The 14647-nt window shown below is 42.7% G+C and overlaps 1 protein-coding gene across 7 annotated transcripts in view; it reads right to left on the bottom strand.

Annotated features, from left to right (window-relative positions):
* Positions 1-14352, bottom strand: part of GCLC (glutamate-cysteine ligase catalytic subunit) — a 37593-nt gene extending 23241 nt beyond the window's left edge. For 5 of the 7 annotated variants that reach the window (XM_067294173.1, XM_067294176.1, XM_067294174.1 and 2 more), the window contains exon 1: positions 14176-14352. In XM_067294173.1, coding sequence (XP_067150274.1) covers positions 14176-14325 — 150 coding nt within the window. In that variant the 5' untranslated portion in view covers positions 14326-14352. The remainder of the gene's footprint in view (positions 1-14175) is intronic. The other 2 variants (XM_067294177.1, XM_067294178.1) reach the window with 1 other exon arrangement.
* Positions 14353-14647: the final 295 nt, after the last annotated feature.

Genomic DNA, 14647 nt, shown 5'->3' with positions numbered 1-14647 from the left:
ACAGATTGTCATTTACACCACAGAAAGTCCATGGCTGTAGGAAACGGTGGCAATCCTGCTGTTAATGCTCTCCAGCTCTTGATACAGCACAAGGGTTTCCACTCATTCTTGATTCAGCTTTACTTCCATGGCCTTTCTCCCCTTCCTGCCCAACGCCTCACTTTCCCTAGCCCCATCTCACCTTGTCCCCAAAACCTCTGGTTTATCACGTGTCCCTTCCCCAAGCTGCTACCGCCACCCTCCCCTTGTGCCACACCAGTGGAAAACGCAGTCCAACAACGGTTAATGAAAGTGATGCCAATAACATGTTACAGAGCTGAAGAAAATTGTTTCCTTAACAGAGATTACCTGAAAACAGTCAAACATGGAACACCCTCATTTCAAACTTTCTAATCTTGATGTGCATACTTGCTATCACAGCTACCTGAAAGACTTTTAGAGCAAACTGAATATACCAACTTAACAGCTGTCTGGGCCTTATAAAACCTCAATACTTACTAATATAAACCTATTTTCCTGAAACCTATTTGGCAGAAGGTATGTTATGCTGTTTTAGAAACTCTGAAAGACAAACCAGCTGCAAAGTATGATGTTTGGCATGTAAGGAAAAGCAGAATTCATGCAAGGATATGCCACCCAGGGTAACGGCTTTGCAAACTCCAAGCTGAACCAAATGCGATATGCAATTCCTTTGGCTGGAGGCTCTCAAATCATTGACTGATGCCTCTGAGGCTTTCACAACTAGTCTAATACAAGCATCAAGCTGTAGTTACAAATTCCAAAGCGAGACTCTGTCAGAGTCTTTGCATCACACTATTCAGTTTTGTTATGTGACCTGGTCTAGAATTGGCTACATAAAAAGCATCTGTGACTAATTAATGATATCTATTATTTTGGTGTCAGGGGTTTAGATTTATGCAAGATGCTGATTTTAAAGTTACAGTGCACTAACTCATAGCAACTCTTTTTGTACAGAAGTCAAACGTGTATAGTTCTCCAGAGCACAGGAAACTTATGCAGCATTTTCCAGCACGCTGTAAACAGAACTGTGGGCCGCTCATTCTTTGATCAATCCAGTGTTCAAGGAAGAGTTACTGCTAGCTACAGTGACAATGGATATAATCATCCGTTGGGATTTGTGATTAAATCTAAAACAGCATTATCCAGAAATGTTTGTAATGCTACAGAATTTGATTAGACAGAAATACTTGAGGGACTCACTGAGCAATTACACGTTTTGAATGTTTTTAAAAACCAAGTCTTAATCCCCTAATGTAAAGTAATGATGTTATTCCAGTTTCTGTGAAAGACAGCATTTCTTTGCATGGTTTATTTCATGGTTTGTGTGTATCACGCCACAACAACCCATCTGAGGTAACTAGACGCAACAGTCCATCACCATGCATTCAAGCACTGATTTAGTTATTATCTAGTACCAGTCACTCCCAAGTAACACTTGACTCGCGGTCCATGGCAATAAAAAGGCACCTCTTTCACACACTCAGGCTACTGGCTACAATCAGCACCTTCTCCTCCTTCTCTGGCAAAGCTTTAGCCAGCTCAGCCTCACTTGACCAGTCTAAACCAGCCGAGGTATGTTAAGTGCATCGTTCTCCAAGTTGTAAAGAAAGATATGTGATTGGGTATCGAACCTGCTGTACTCCAAGCCTCCCACCACACTGCCCTTACAACGCCTTCACGGATTGGCAGCAGAAGGAAGGACAAAAGAATTGCAATTGCATTCACTGACTCCACAGATGAACATTTGTCCAGTGTAGCATAAATGTGTTCTATTACTGAGATTAGCCTATTACCTTAAAAAAATCCCTCTCCAAATGTAACTACAATAAGTTAGTAGTGTGAACGCTGTACTTTTCTATAAACTATACTACACACAGTTTAAAAGTTTCACAAAACAAAATAGGCCACAAGCATAAAGAAACACTTGGCCAAGGAGGCAAAAACAAGGAAATCAAAATATTTCACTATCCGAATATACTAATGAACATATTCCACTTACACATCCAGCTCTAGAAACAACTACTGCTCTTGCCTCTGGAAACACTGACTAATTCTTCAAAGCTGTCTTAACACACAGAAGATCTGCCATTAATTTTAATGGGGGAAAAAAAAAACAAAAACAACACCCTTCAGACAGCTGCCAACAATTCCAAGCAACCCACAGAGTATCTTGCCAACAGAGGGGCTGACTGAATGGGCATCCTTAAAGAATTTAATTTAAGCTCTTCAAATGATTCAGCCTACAGCTAGAAAGAGAGAAGCACATTCAGAGTTCACACATTTTCACATTTAACTTCAGCTCTTCATTCACAGACTTCTCACATGCTTTTTAGCCACAATAAAGGTCGGAGAATTGCAGCCAAGCTGTAAGTATCAACACGCCTGTGAGAACTTCAAGAGCCTGAGCGCCAAATATACGGGGTTTCACCTAACATTTATAATTCATCATTCTGCTAAACTCCTTTATAGTTCACTTTTCTCCTTAATTTTAACTAGTCTGCCTAGCAAGCAGCAAAATACAGTTCAGGTCAAATTACAAATGAAGAAGGCTGACAAGAAGCATTGCTAAGTCTGCCAGAAAAGCACATCCTGCCATTTCAAGGCAGGCAATCACTTTGGACCTGTGCGTCCAGTGGGCGTTCTGACCCTGAAACAAATCGTCTTGCTCTCGTTTCTCGCTCGCCTCTTCCTCTGCCTGGCGTGCGCTGCGACACTGGTGAGGATACAAGGCTGCCTCGCGACATCTCTCTCCGGAGAGGAGAGAGCACCATCATTAGCTCAGCTGATCCCTCTGGTCAGCACGCGTTTGCCCAGCAGCTCGCAGAAATGCTGCGGACACCTCACCAGAAGAGGGAACAACAGCTTTGCCAGAAAGATTGTAAAATGAAAGCTGTAAATCCACACACACAAAAATAAGCCTAGAAAAATCTTCAAAGTTAAATACATTCAAAAGATGAATTAATTGTCCATACAAAAAAATCTGAGTATAGCAGATTTGCCCTTGAGCCAACACAAAGAATAACTATTCTTTACAGGAATACTAGTTAGAATAACTATTCAAACAATTTTTTTATTTCTAGTCTTCCTTCCTTTGAACCTGTAATGTACTGCAACTACATAACACTTCCAGATGATTTTTACTCAATGCCGTATCTTCTAGGAAAGAGCCGTTACACAATAGCTTGTTGGCAGGACACTACCTAGAATGGTAGTATTTCTTTTGGCAGGATTATTTTGCACAGTTGCCTAGAGATGAAATTTAAGGCTTTTGAAAATTCTTTAATGTCAAATCTGTAAGTCCAATTGCACGCCAGACCTTGAATTACCCTCGACTGGGGAGGAGCCAAACCACTCTTTACATATTAAGCCAAATAGTTGTACTGAACTTGCCCAGCAGCAAAGAGAAAGACAATTATCTTCTGCAAAACGGTAAGCATGTTTAAAATTGCATTTGAACTCTAGAGTTCATGCTGTTTTATTTGGCCATAATTACATGTATTCTTTCTGCATAAAACACACTACCTAAAGCTGAAGAAATATCAGTCAAGCAACTCTTCAGTAGCAATTCTAAAAAGCAAGGAGAACTTAACTTAAGGCAACGCATATGTCCAGCACAGTATCTCTGTCCAAATACTTGCTTTTCGGTAGCAGTCTACTTTCCAATGTCAAAACCCCACCTAGCTCACACTCAATTAAAACCATTATGCTAAAAACACTAGCAACAAATTATATCTAGTATTTGAGTGTAAAACCTCTGCTCCAGTACATTACACACACGCTTTTAACATACTCAAAATATTTGCCATAAGGTATTTCTTTTTTATTGGTATGTTCTGTATATAAAAATCAAAGTAAATATACAGTCTTACATTTTGGTAAACCCAGAAGTATGGTGCTGAAGAGGCTGAGATGACATAACAGAGAAAAATAATTTAAGAAGAATTATCTGAAAAGAAGCTGTTTTTGAGAGAAGAGCATGCACAGTTGTATACTCTCTACCTTTTTCATCCTCCTGAGAGAAATACTGCAGAGACTGTTCTCTGCATTCATCTTTTACCACACTCTTGGACTTCTACCCAAGACTAAAAAACCTGACCATAAATGATTCATGGACCACTGCTGTTTCCAGAAGAAAATCTAATTAATTTTTCCTTTGCATAACTGTAGCTATCAGTGTTTTCACTGTGCAAATACTGCTGGAAGTATATGGAATGATAGTTTGAGTCACCTTAATGTCAGATTACCAGAGGTCTCTATATGCACTTTCCCTTTGACCTGGATGTTTAAGAAAGACTGGAAATTTTTCTGAGGACCAAACAAGATCACATGGCTTTTGTTTATTATTACCAAAAGCCAACGCAACATGATACAAATTTTTCATGTTGTGTGCCTCATATTTACATAACAACTAGAAAATAAAATCTAGGTAAACTTTCTTAAGAGCCTCAAAAAAAGATTTCACTAGTTATTATGCTCTGCTACAGCAAATAAGTCTTTCCCCATTTGTTGGTCCCCTAACATATCATTAAAATGCCCCATATCATTAAACTGATGTTTTACAGAATTATAAAGTCTTAATAATCTGATTGCTTATTAAAGAGTTTCTGCTGCAAGCATTCAGTGGTAACATGAAAAAAGCAGAATTTTTTGCATGTACATTTACTTCTGATACATGTAAAGCATAATGCTCATAGTTTTCTAATGCAGTTATCTTCTCACCACTGCTGTGGTGAAACAGAGCCACAGTCCATAACATACCTTTAATGACAGGTTTAATAGCCCCCAAAGGAGGGTCTAGCCCTTGGGGGAGTCAAGTGTAGAAGGAAAACAACTCTGGAAACACAGCACAAGCCAGCTTCCCCACGTCTCTTCAGCAAGCCCCCAAACCACTTACTGGCACAAGGCAGAGCATGTCTATGCTCACGATATTATGACAGATATTTTCTCTCATAGAAAGAATTTTTAAAGATTTGCTACAAATAGCAAAACCAAGAATCAAATGTATTTCTCAAAATGCTTAATTTTGATCAAACATATTCAAAGCAGCTTGCAATAAAGAAAGTATTTATATTTCTCCAGCTCTCTATAAAACTGACCTACCAAAATTATGTTCTGTAAAACAAAAAATTACATTTTGTAAAAACAAAAGAACACAAGTAATGTTTTATATCACATTGACAGTAAATATACAAATCAAAAACTTCTATGCCATATTAAAGAACATTGTAGACAAAGAAAATTAAGGGGATGCCGTGGCTCTCAGCTAACAAAACCAGCCCCAGTCAAGTGTTCCTGCCTGTTCCCCCTCCCTTTTGCCTACATCAGGGCTGCAGATTTTGTTCTTTTGCATGTGATACAGCATGACTAAAGGATGTCCTGTGCAGCACATACCACAAACCAGGAAGCGGGGTTATTGAAAACTAAATCTAGAGATTATAACCATTTGCCTGTTTCTAAAGAACAAAATGTAGCACATTAAAGAACAAAGAATCTCTTCTTTGACCATTGCACTGTGTAACATCAGAACTAATACTATAAAAGAAGACTAGGATAATGTTAGACTTCCGTAGAAAAACATGGATTTAAGACACTCACGAATTGTTAATTAAAAAACAAACAAAAAAAACACACACACACACAAAACCCACAAAAAATCTTATTCAACTGTGAAACAAGATGCTGCAAGCTTTTAATTAGCCTCTTGCATCAGAAAGTCAGAGAAAGCTTTCCTGTACTCATCCTTCCTACTCAACCTTTCAAACACTGTTAACTGAAATAACGTATCTGCACAGCAAGGAAAAGAGGAAATCCTGTGACAAAAGAGGAATTATGTTGGAGTAATAAATAAAAACCCATAACAGAAGATTACAGTAATTAATTTGACATGCACAAAAGGCAAGAAGTTCACTGTGAACAGAGTATTTCTCTACCCAATATCCAAATAGTAGATAATTAAAGCTCCTCTCATTAAGATCTGATATTGGAGAGGAGGAAATCAATGTATACCATGGGGTAGGTCACTATTTGTGACAAATTATAGCTCATTTAGAACCCCCCCCAAAAAAACAAAACAAAACCCTGTGAATTGCAAAAATAGCTTTCTAAAAAGCATGTCACTGTAAACTACCTGCTGCAACATCCAGTCTAGTTCTGCCAAGTACCAGTAGCATTAGACCAATACATTTGATAAATGCAATTCCAAACCCATTGATAGCAGTTTAAACAAGAGGAGTAAAAGTTTCCTAAAGCAGAAGCACAGTGTGAACAGAACCAAGCACCAGGAAAGAGGTAAAGTAGAAGACCCATATCTGTATTTTCACTTGCTGGGATAGGACGAAGAGATAAGAATCTCTTTTGCTTTTCTATCAGTCTGGGGTAAAGAAAACAGAAGGAGATACAACTCTTTCGCCTCTCACACAGGGACCAGGAGCACCCTCCCAAATACCAGCACCTGGCCCACTCCTGGTGCTTTGGCATTAGACTTCTCACAGTTGCGTCCCCTCTCCAAGTCTCAGCTTTTGTGTTTTCTTCAGCATAATGGGCCAAGTCTTCTGGCTATTAGGTATCTTTCGGTGTTTTTTTTTCCCCTCCCTGTTTGTTTGTTCCCCTCTTTCACAGTCTGGGCAGTTTAATGCTCAGGAGGTAACCCAGGCAAAGCCATTGCAGCAGTACCAGGTAAAAAGAAACTTAATAGAAGCACATGCTTAGAAATCAGAAATTTACATAGATACAACTTCTGGATCTGTTCTCTATTTTCCATGGTATTTATAGAGCATTACAGATATGGGGGGGTTTTTGAATAAAAAAACCAAAACAGTACCTACCATTTACGAGCAGTCTAAGGGTAGGTCTACCTTATATTTTCAACAGGATTAGAAAGACCACAGTGAGCTCAGCGCTGTCATGTTACAAATGCTTCCAGTAGTAATGTTCACTTATTCAAAGGCAGGTCAGTATTTCTGTACTACAATCCAAGAATATCTTATGACCTGGCCACAGAAGAACTGAGGAAGGAAGTTAAAGCAAAATAATCAAGTCACTGGGGAGCGAGGTTAACACATCATACATGTTTTGGGAGTTAGAGGCTTTAGATGTAATTTAGCTTAGGCTTTTCCTTAGAACTCTAATAAGCGGATTAAGAAGCCGGGTAGAAAAAGCAGTTTCACGACTGTCAGCCAAAGCATCCAGAGAAGGCACAGCAATAAGTATGAGAACTTTTCAAGGGCACCTACATTGTTCAAATCAAGATTTAAGGAGTTTTATTTGCACGCATCAGTGAATTCATTTAGAGATGTCTGCATTTCAAGCAGTGTCAGCTGATGCATTAACATCATACCTTCAAATCCTATCCCAGAAAGCCATTATAATACATAGCAGGTGCAGCTATGCAAATATGAAGGAAGCACTACATCTATTTGTAAACAAGTAGTGTCATTGTCCCTTTCTGTATTCAGTCAAACTGAGCTCAGAGACAAAGTATGAACATGTAGACACGTGACAAATAACCAAATCACTCACGAGTGCTGCTTTTCCTCATGTGGCAAGCAGGCAAGTACATCGATTAAGACAGCTACCATTCAAATGCATTCACTCATGCTGCATTTGGCAGGGAGCCATTATGAGGAATTTCTGCATGAAAGAAATTCAAAAATGCATTCTTGTTTGGGGAATTTTAGGGGGGGGCACACACTAAAAATGACTGTCTTAAAGTGATGAGAGCACAAATGTAAAAAATTTATACTTTTGTAAGACTTGAAACTACATTAGTGTTTTTATAAGCATGACATTCCAGTGAAAAGCTAAACAAGGGAAAAAAAAAAAAGAGCAACTTCTGCACACCAGTCCATTGCAGCAGCCTGTGCAAACTGAGACTGTCAGTGAGATCATTCCTCTTCACACAGGAGGAAAAAACCCCAACCTCTAAAGAGTGCAAGTGCTAATACTAACTAGCCACCTCTCTCAAATAATTTCTAATGATCAGAGCATAATATTGATGAGTAACTAGTAACTTGGCTACAATTAAAAAGATTTATTATTGCCAGCTAAGAAAATACAACTATTTATTTAGTTTGTTTTATTTACAACATATACAATTAAAAGCTAGTTAGAAAGTTTCAGCTGAAGGTTAAAGAAACCCCAGACGAGCCACTCTGAAGTTATCTGCCTAAGTGGTTTGGATAGAGGGGCATATATCCCACAGCATGTGAAATTTAAAAAACACTTTTTTTTTTTTAAATCAAAGACAGACAGACACACACACACACTAAACTGTCTATTCTTGTCATCCTTGTGTCTGTCTCAGCTTCAAAGACACCAAAGGGTATTCTATGCCACGATAGATCTGGACTTTGTAAAGTAAGCAATTATTTTAAAAGGACATTTGCTACTTTTCCTTTCCACTAGCTTACCCAAATTTCTTGTAAAATAAGATGAACACCTTTCCTGTATACCACAATGTCCTCTGAACCTAGTGCTTTTTTTTAAATCAGTCACAGTCTTTTCTCATCTCTACTTAAACGCTTCCTTGAGTTCACTTTTTTGTCTCGAAGTCCCTTTCTTATCTTTTAGAGAAGAGGCAATCAAAACTTCATCTGTGTATTTTGCGGATGGGAGCTGTACAGCAGGTCAGCTAGACTCACCATGGTTAAGAATTACCCTAGACTTTGTTTCCGGTTTTGCACAAGCAGCAGACATTAAGCATGAGCCTCAAACTGCGCATCTGAACCCAGACCGATTTCCTTAAGTTGTAACAATTATTTTACCAGTCTGAAATTCTGTAGACATTAGTGCAGGTTTCACTGATGATATCAATTTCATACTGTTGCTGCCCTGAAAAGATATGCAGGCTGTAAACACCAGTAAGACATGACTACTATAGCTTGGTCCCTGGAAAGAACCATTCAAAAGGAGAAAGAGTGATTTTCACAGCCCAGCCTTTCATTGGGAAAAAGGAGAAAAAGCTTTAGAGTGAATCATGCATCTTCTCATCAGAAGCAACATACGTGGGACGTTCTGGTAAGAAACCTACTGCCACTCTTCTTGCGGCATCCGAGAAGGGCTGCTTTGCTTCTTGCATTAGGAACCGCTGAGCAGCAAATACTCATTTTAACTCATCATAAACCCAACTGTTTTATTTATTCCTTTGACTTGTAAACAGTGTGGCAGCACAATTTTCACACTGCCTCATACAATCAGTTGTCAAACATATTTTCAAGACATCCAAATTTCACTTTAAGTGCTCATGAAGAAAAAGACCCTTTAAAAGCTGAACACACTCACTGCATTCCATGCCACAACACTGACAGTGGCAAGACTTGTATGCAACAGAAGGATCATTACGTCCAATTTCTCTAAACAAGGTTAGGTAAATCAGATTGTTGTTTCATTCACATATACTTTCAAATAAAATCATCATGTTTTGTCCATTCTTGCTTTCTACATCCTTTCTTCTGAATGGATCTCTCTTCATTATTCCGTTCCCATCATTTTCACAGGCAGAAGCAGCTTCTCCTTTTTCTTTTTCATTTCTTTATCCCCTTCAATTTTTCCATTTCCAGCTTGTCTTGCTTCTATCATTCCTCACAGTCCAGACAGGCACTCAGCCTGGAGAACATCCAACCTGTCCCATTTAGCAGCAGAACAGACTGCAGGAAAACTTAAAAAAAACCCACCCTCATATATGCACATACACAAGTATGTACACACACACACGCATATGTGGACAGACATGCAGTGTTACTTTGTACGCTCACATGCACACACAGCACAAAGTCATGGAGCTAAGCCTAGGCAAGAGCCAGCCATTCCACTCTTCTGATCTGTGTGTCCACATTAAGCTGCAGAGTGAAATTTAAGCAACATCAGTCAGCTAGAAGAATGCAATCAGCAGACAAGAAGCTCTGAAAAGCACAGGAGATTGGTAATACACTAGCATACAGGAGAGCTTTCCAGGAGAAAAAGTGAGAAGCAGCAGAACAGCCTTTGCTTTGCTGTCATAAACTCTTAAAAACTGCTACTGCTAACATCTGAACATCTGCCAGCCTGCACAAACTACTTGTTTGCTTTCCATGCTGCCTACTATCTTTGCTACAACTCTAAATCACAGTACTGAAAAGGTGCACTTTTTTGCATCTGCTGCACAAACACAAGTTCCATGACTTCTATTCTGAAATAAAACACAAAGATGAACACACAGTGTTGGGTGGGAGAGGAAGATGAAAACACAAGGAAAATGCAAGATAACAGTGGTCAGCATGACAGACAGAGGTCTCCCTAGAATATCTAAAGGCTGGACAAATTTTGAGGGTAGTAAGGTGAAGATAACAAGGAGGGTGTTGTTGAGGGAGAATGAGGTACTTTGGTGAATGTTTCCTGGTTTCTACTGTTGGGAGAAGCCTAGCATAAAGAGAGAGGCAAACTGTCAGTCTGAAAATAAATGAGGCAGAAGGTTGATTAGGAGGCAAAGGACCTTTACCTGCAAATGCAGGTACAAAGAGTCCTTTAGGAAGAGTTTTCTTATTCTCTGTTACATTCACATCTGTGGCCTTCTTTTTGCTGTAAGGCCTTGACAGTTGCATGTGAGAAGTTTACAGAAAGGAAAGAGCCAAAAAGAACTGCCCTGAAAAAAGACAGCAGCAATTTATCTCCTCGAGTTCTCCTAATCCTGAAAACAAGATGATAACTTGTTTCCTCAAGAGGTGGCAGAATCAATGTTTTGCCTTTTCCAGCTCTTTAGTCAGGGGAGGATGGGAGCTGTAGGGAATACTACCCTGTAACGCAGGTTGTGATGATGGCTAGCTTCTTTCAAAAGAAGTGCCACCATACTGCTCTGAATATTAACACCTACACCTTAACATTTTCATCTGATGCCCAGAGACAGAAAGCATATAACGGTTCCCCTCAATTTCACTCAGAGGCAAGGGGAGCAGGATCCATAATAGGTTACAAGCATCCTAAAGGACCACCACAGCTATTGCAATGAGTCTTACAACACACAATACATACGTTGTACAATACATATAGAGGAGTCCTGTTGAAACAAGAAAAAAAGAAGCAAAGAGTGTTTCTGTACTCACAAACTGTGTTGATTTTTCATACTGGAATTAGCTAGATGGCACCAATCTTTAAAATACATTTGTCTGCACAGAAAGACAAACTCAGTATGTGCTAAGTAAGTAGATTTTTCTTCACAGGCTTCCCTTAAAAATTAAGTACAAAAGTATATCTTTCACCAAACGTGGTCTCAGAAACATCTTGTGAACACAACGGTAATTTCATTTATTCCGATTTCATCACTAACATTAATGTGAGGGCTGTCACCTCCGTTCTTGATTTCTATCTTCAAGAGTTTTTAAGACTATAAAGCATCCCTCAGGCTATGACTTCATATATGAAGGTCAAAGTGCACAAAAGGCTTTTTTTGAAAACTGTACAGCTAGTTGATTTATCTAAGCTGCATACAAATGTAGTACCCCTTTCTAATAACTAGATATTTGAAAGGAGAAATCAAAGACAAACATGGCTTTTCCCCCCGGTCTATCTGCAGCACAGTTGAAATAAGTTATGGAAACAGGTATGTTTTCTGTTTGCACAACAAGAGCAGACTGGCAACAAGTATCTGGTACATTAATATACTCTTAAGTGCTGTGTTATGTAAGAAATTGCATAATACAGTAGAATAAAGATAAGCTGCCACACCCGAGATTATTAACATTTGCTAAAACCAGAGGTAGACGAACTGAGTTACTCGACTTTCTCTAAATATTTACAGGCATTTCAAACATGGCTCTTGCCTCCTTGTCAGAAATCATACTGCTCTTAAAATTCTGCTTCTTGTCACTAGGCATGACAAAATCAAATTGTGCTTCTTCCTAAACATAATGTGCCACCAGTTACCAAGTATAAAAACCTGCTGTAGGAAGCTCCCCATGCCAAAGGGACAACAAGGCTCTTGGAGCGCAGTTTTACTGTACAGCTAAGGTTACCTAATGCAATGCTTACCTAATGCTGCTTACCACACGGCTTGCTGCTGCAAGGGCCATTTCTGCTGGCCCCCTTCCTCCACGTGTCCCAGTCTCTTTCCCTACGCTAACACCAGAACCTGTTGGATCTCACAGTGAAACTGTGGAAGCTCTGCTGGGAAAACTAACCATCCTAAAAAACAAAGTGGAAGAAAGTTTTCTGCTGGTTTAGCTTCTTGATCCTGTGTAGCCAGAGCCAATGCAAGGCAGCAGAAAAAACATGAGCCTCGAGCAAGGAGAGGGGAGCCCAATCAGCACACTCACCGACCAACCTTAGCTGCATCATGAAATCTCACCCTGAGAAAACAGGATTTGAGCAGGAAAGCTCAAATACAACACTGAAAAATAAGGCTCCCATGTTAAAGATTCTTGAGAAAACTCTCAAGTAAAGTCTCAGAGTAATAGGGGAAATCTCTGTTCCCTATCTTCCTATCCCTATCTGAACTTAAGTCTGTTTACAAAGGGACTTCATAGAGCAAAACAGGCCCTATCTGTGTTACAGAGCCTCTGCAACCTTAACCACGCCACAGACTGCCGCTGTCCCCCATGTACAGGTGGCATATGCCAACAGCAGCAGATGCCTGCCAGGGTAGCTAGCTGCCCCTTTTGCACACATCACAAGCCAAGACAACAAATGCTCTTTTCTGCCAGCATAACTTTAGCCATATAAGAGTTCTAAGGACACAGCGATGTCAGTCAGGGACATTATATATATTCGCACATACATATATATTTATACACATTCATATATCTGTATATATACACACATACGTATATGTATATACACTGAAGTATATTTAAACTTTCTGACATAGCTCTGGCTGCAAAACCATGCAACAGAGACTAGACATGTTGGCTGTATCATACCCTTCACAGGACAGATTTCAGTTGCAAAGCCCCCTCACTCTTGCTGAAAGAAGATAAGCTCCAGTGCTTCCCTTGCTAGTTTATATAAAATATGGTAACGTTTACTCAAGACGAGAACCCATTTTAAGAGACCAGGTCTCACAAGATGCACAGTGGGAATGGCACTTTCCTCTCACACAGAGCATTTGTGCACTGCTATTATTGTCACACAGTTTTCTCACAAGTGTCCTTGCAGTTCAGCAAGGAACCAGAGCATGAGATGTGGATGTGGTGGACAAGCCCCTCCACTGCTTGCTTTCCACTATGTTCTTCAGCTTTTCTGCAGTTACATCAGATACCCAAGCGAGATGTTGGACCATGTTTGCACCATGAACAAGGATGGCTTCCAGTTCAGCAGACGCCAGGCAGCTCTCTGTCCTGGGGGAAAGCTGGGACCTTAGCTAAAGCCTAAGCACCAATGCAACAGCAAGCCTCCACTCAGACTGGGATGCAATTCAGAGCAGGTCTGCAGGGAAATACTGGCAGGAACTGAATAAACTTGTGGTCCTCAGACGCAAGCACCTGCAATGGAGTTCAAATGACAACCCGAGTATCGTCCCCGCTCTCTCCCCTTCCCCTGAAGCTCGGCTGACTCACGCCAGAAGCACGAGGCAGCAGAGCAGGTCCCTTTCCACGTAGGCAAACGCCAGGGACCGCGCTGCAGGGCCCGGTGCCCCGGGAGGGGCCGGCCCGGCTCGGCTGGAGGGCACCGAGCGCGGCACGCCGCCCGCACGCCAGGTGCTCGGCCTGGGCAGATGGCATCCAGCGCGCCGCGCCGAGGGCAGCCGGCCCAGCTCCTGCTTCCTCCTGCTCCGCTCTGGAAAACTACTTCTGCGGCGAGCATCTAAAAACAAAAGCTTCACGCTCTAATCAGGCACCGCTTCAAACACAAACAAGCCGAAGGGAATTAGTAACGCCGCCCGCTGCGCCTGCTCCGGGCGCGAGGCTGCGGCTCGCCTGGAGACGCCTGACGGAAGCGCCCAAAGTTATTTTAGCGTTTACAAACCAGGAGCGGCGCTGCTAAAACCGGCGGCCGGAGGGGCACCCGGCAGCGGGGGCTGAACCCTCCTCCCGCGGCGCTGAGCGCAACGGCGCGGCGCGGGCTCCTTCCGCGGCAGCGCGGCGGCCGCGGGCCCCGCTCCGGCCCCCGCTCCGGCCCCGGGCCCGGCCCGCGGGGCGGCGCGGCACCTGCGCGCGGGGGGCGGCGGGGGGCCGGGCGGGGGCTCACCTCGTCGCCCCACTTGAGCACGTCCTTGTGGCGGTCGCGCAGGGCGCGGTAGATGTGCAGGAACTGGAGGATGCCGTGCTTGCGCACGTGCTCCGCGTGCCGCCGCGTCTCCTCCCAGCTCAGCGGCGAGCCCTGCGACAGCAGCCCCATGCCGGCCCGCGCCCCCGCGGGCGAGCGGGCGGGCAGGCCGCCTCGGCGCGGAGCTGGGCGCGGAGCGGGGCGCGCGCGCGCGCGGCGGCCGGGTGCGCTGCGCGCTGCTCTGCGCCGCGGCGGCGGCGGCGGCGGGAGCCGGGCCCCGGCAAGGCCACACGTGACGGCGGCGGCGGCGGCGCGTCAGCCCGTGACTCAGCACTTTCCGCCGCCAGGCCCCGCCCCGGCCCGCGCCGCTGCGCTGCGCTGCGCTGCGTTGCGCTGCACTACACTGCCGCCCGCCGCAGCGCCGGCGGCGCCCGGCCCGCGCCGCGTCCGGCCC

Source organism: Apteryx mantelli, chromosome 3, assembly GCF_036417845.1.
Source record: "Apteryx mantelli isolate bAptMan1 chromosome 3, bAptMan1.hap1, whole genome shotgun sequence".
NCBI lineage: Eukaryota > Metazoa > Chordata > Aves > Apterygiformes > Apterygidae > Apteryx > Apteryx mantelli.
This window is presented reverse-complemented; position numbering and strand designations above follow the sequence as displayed.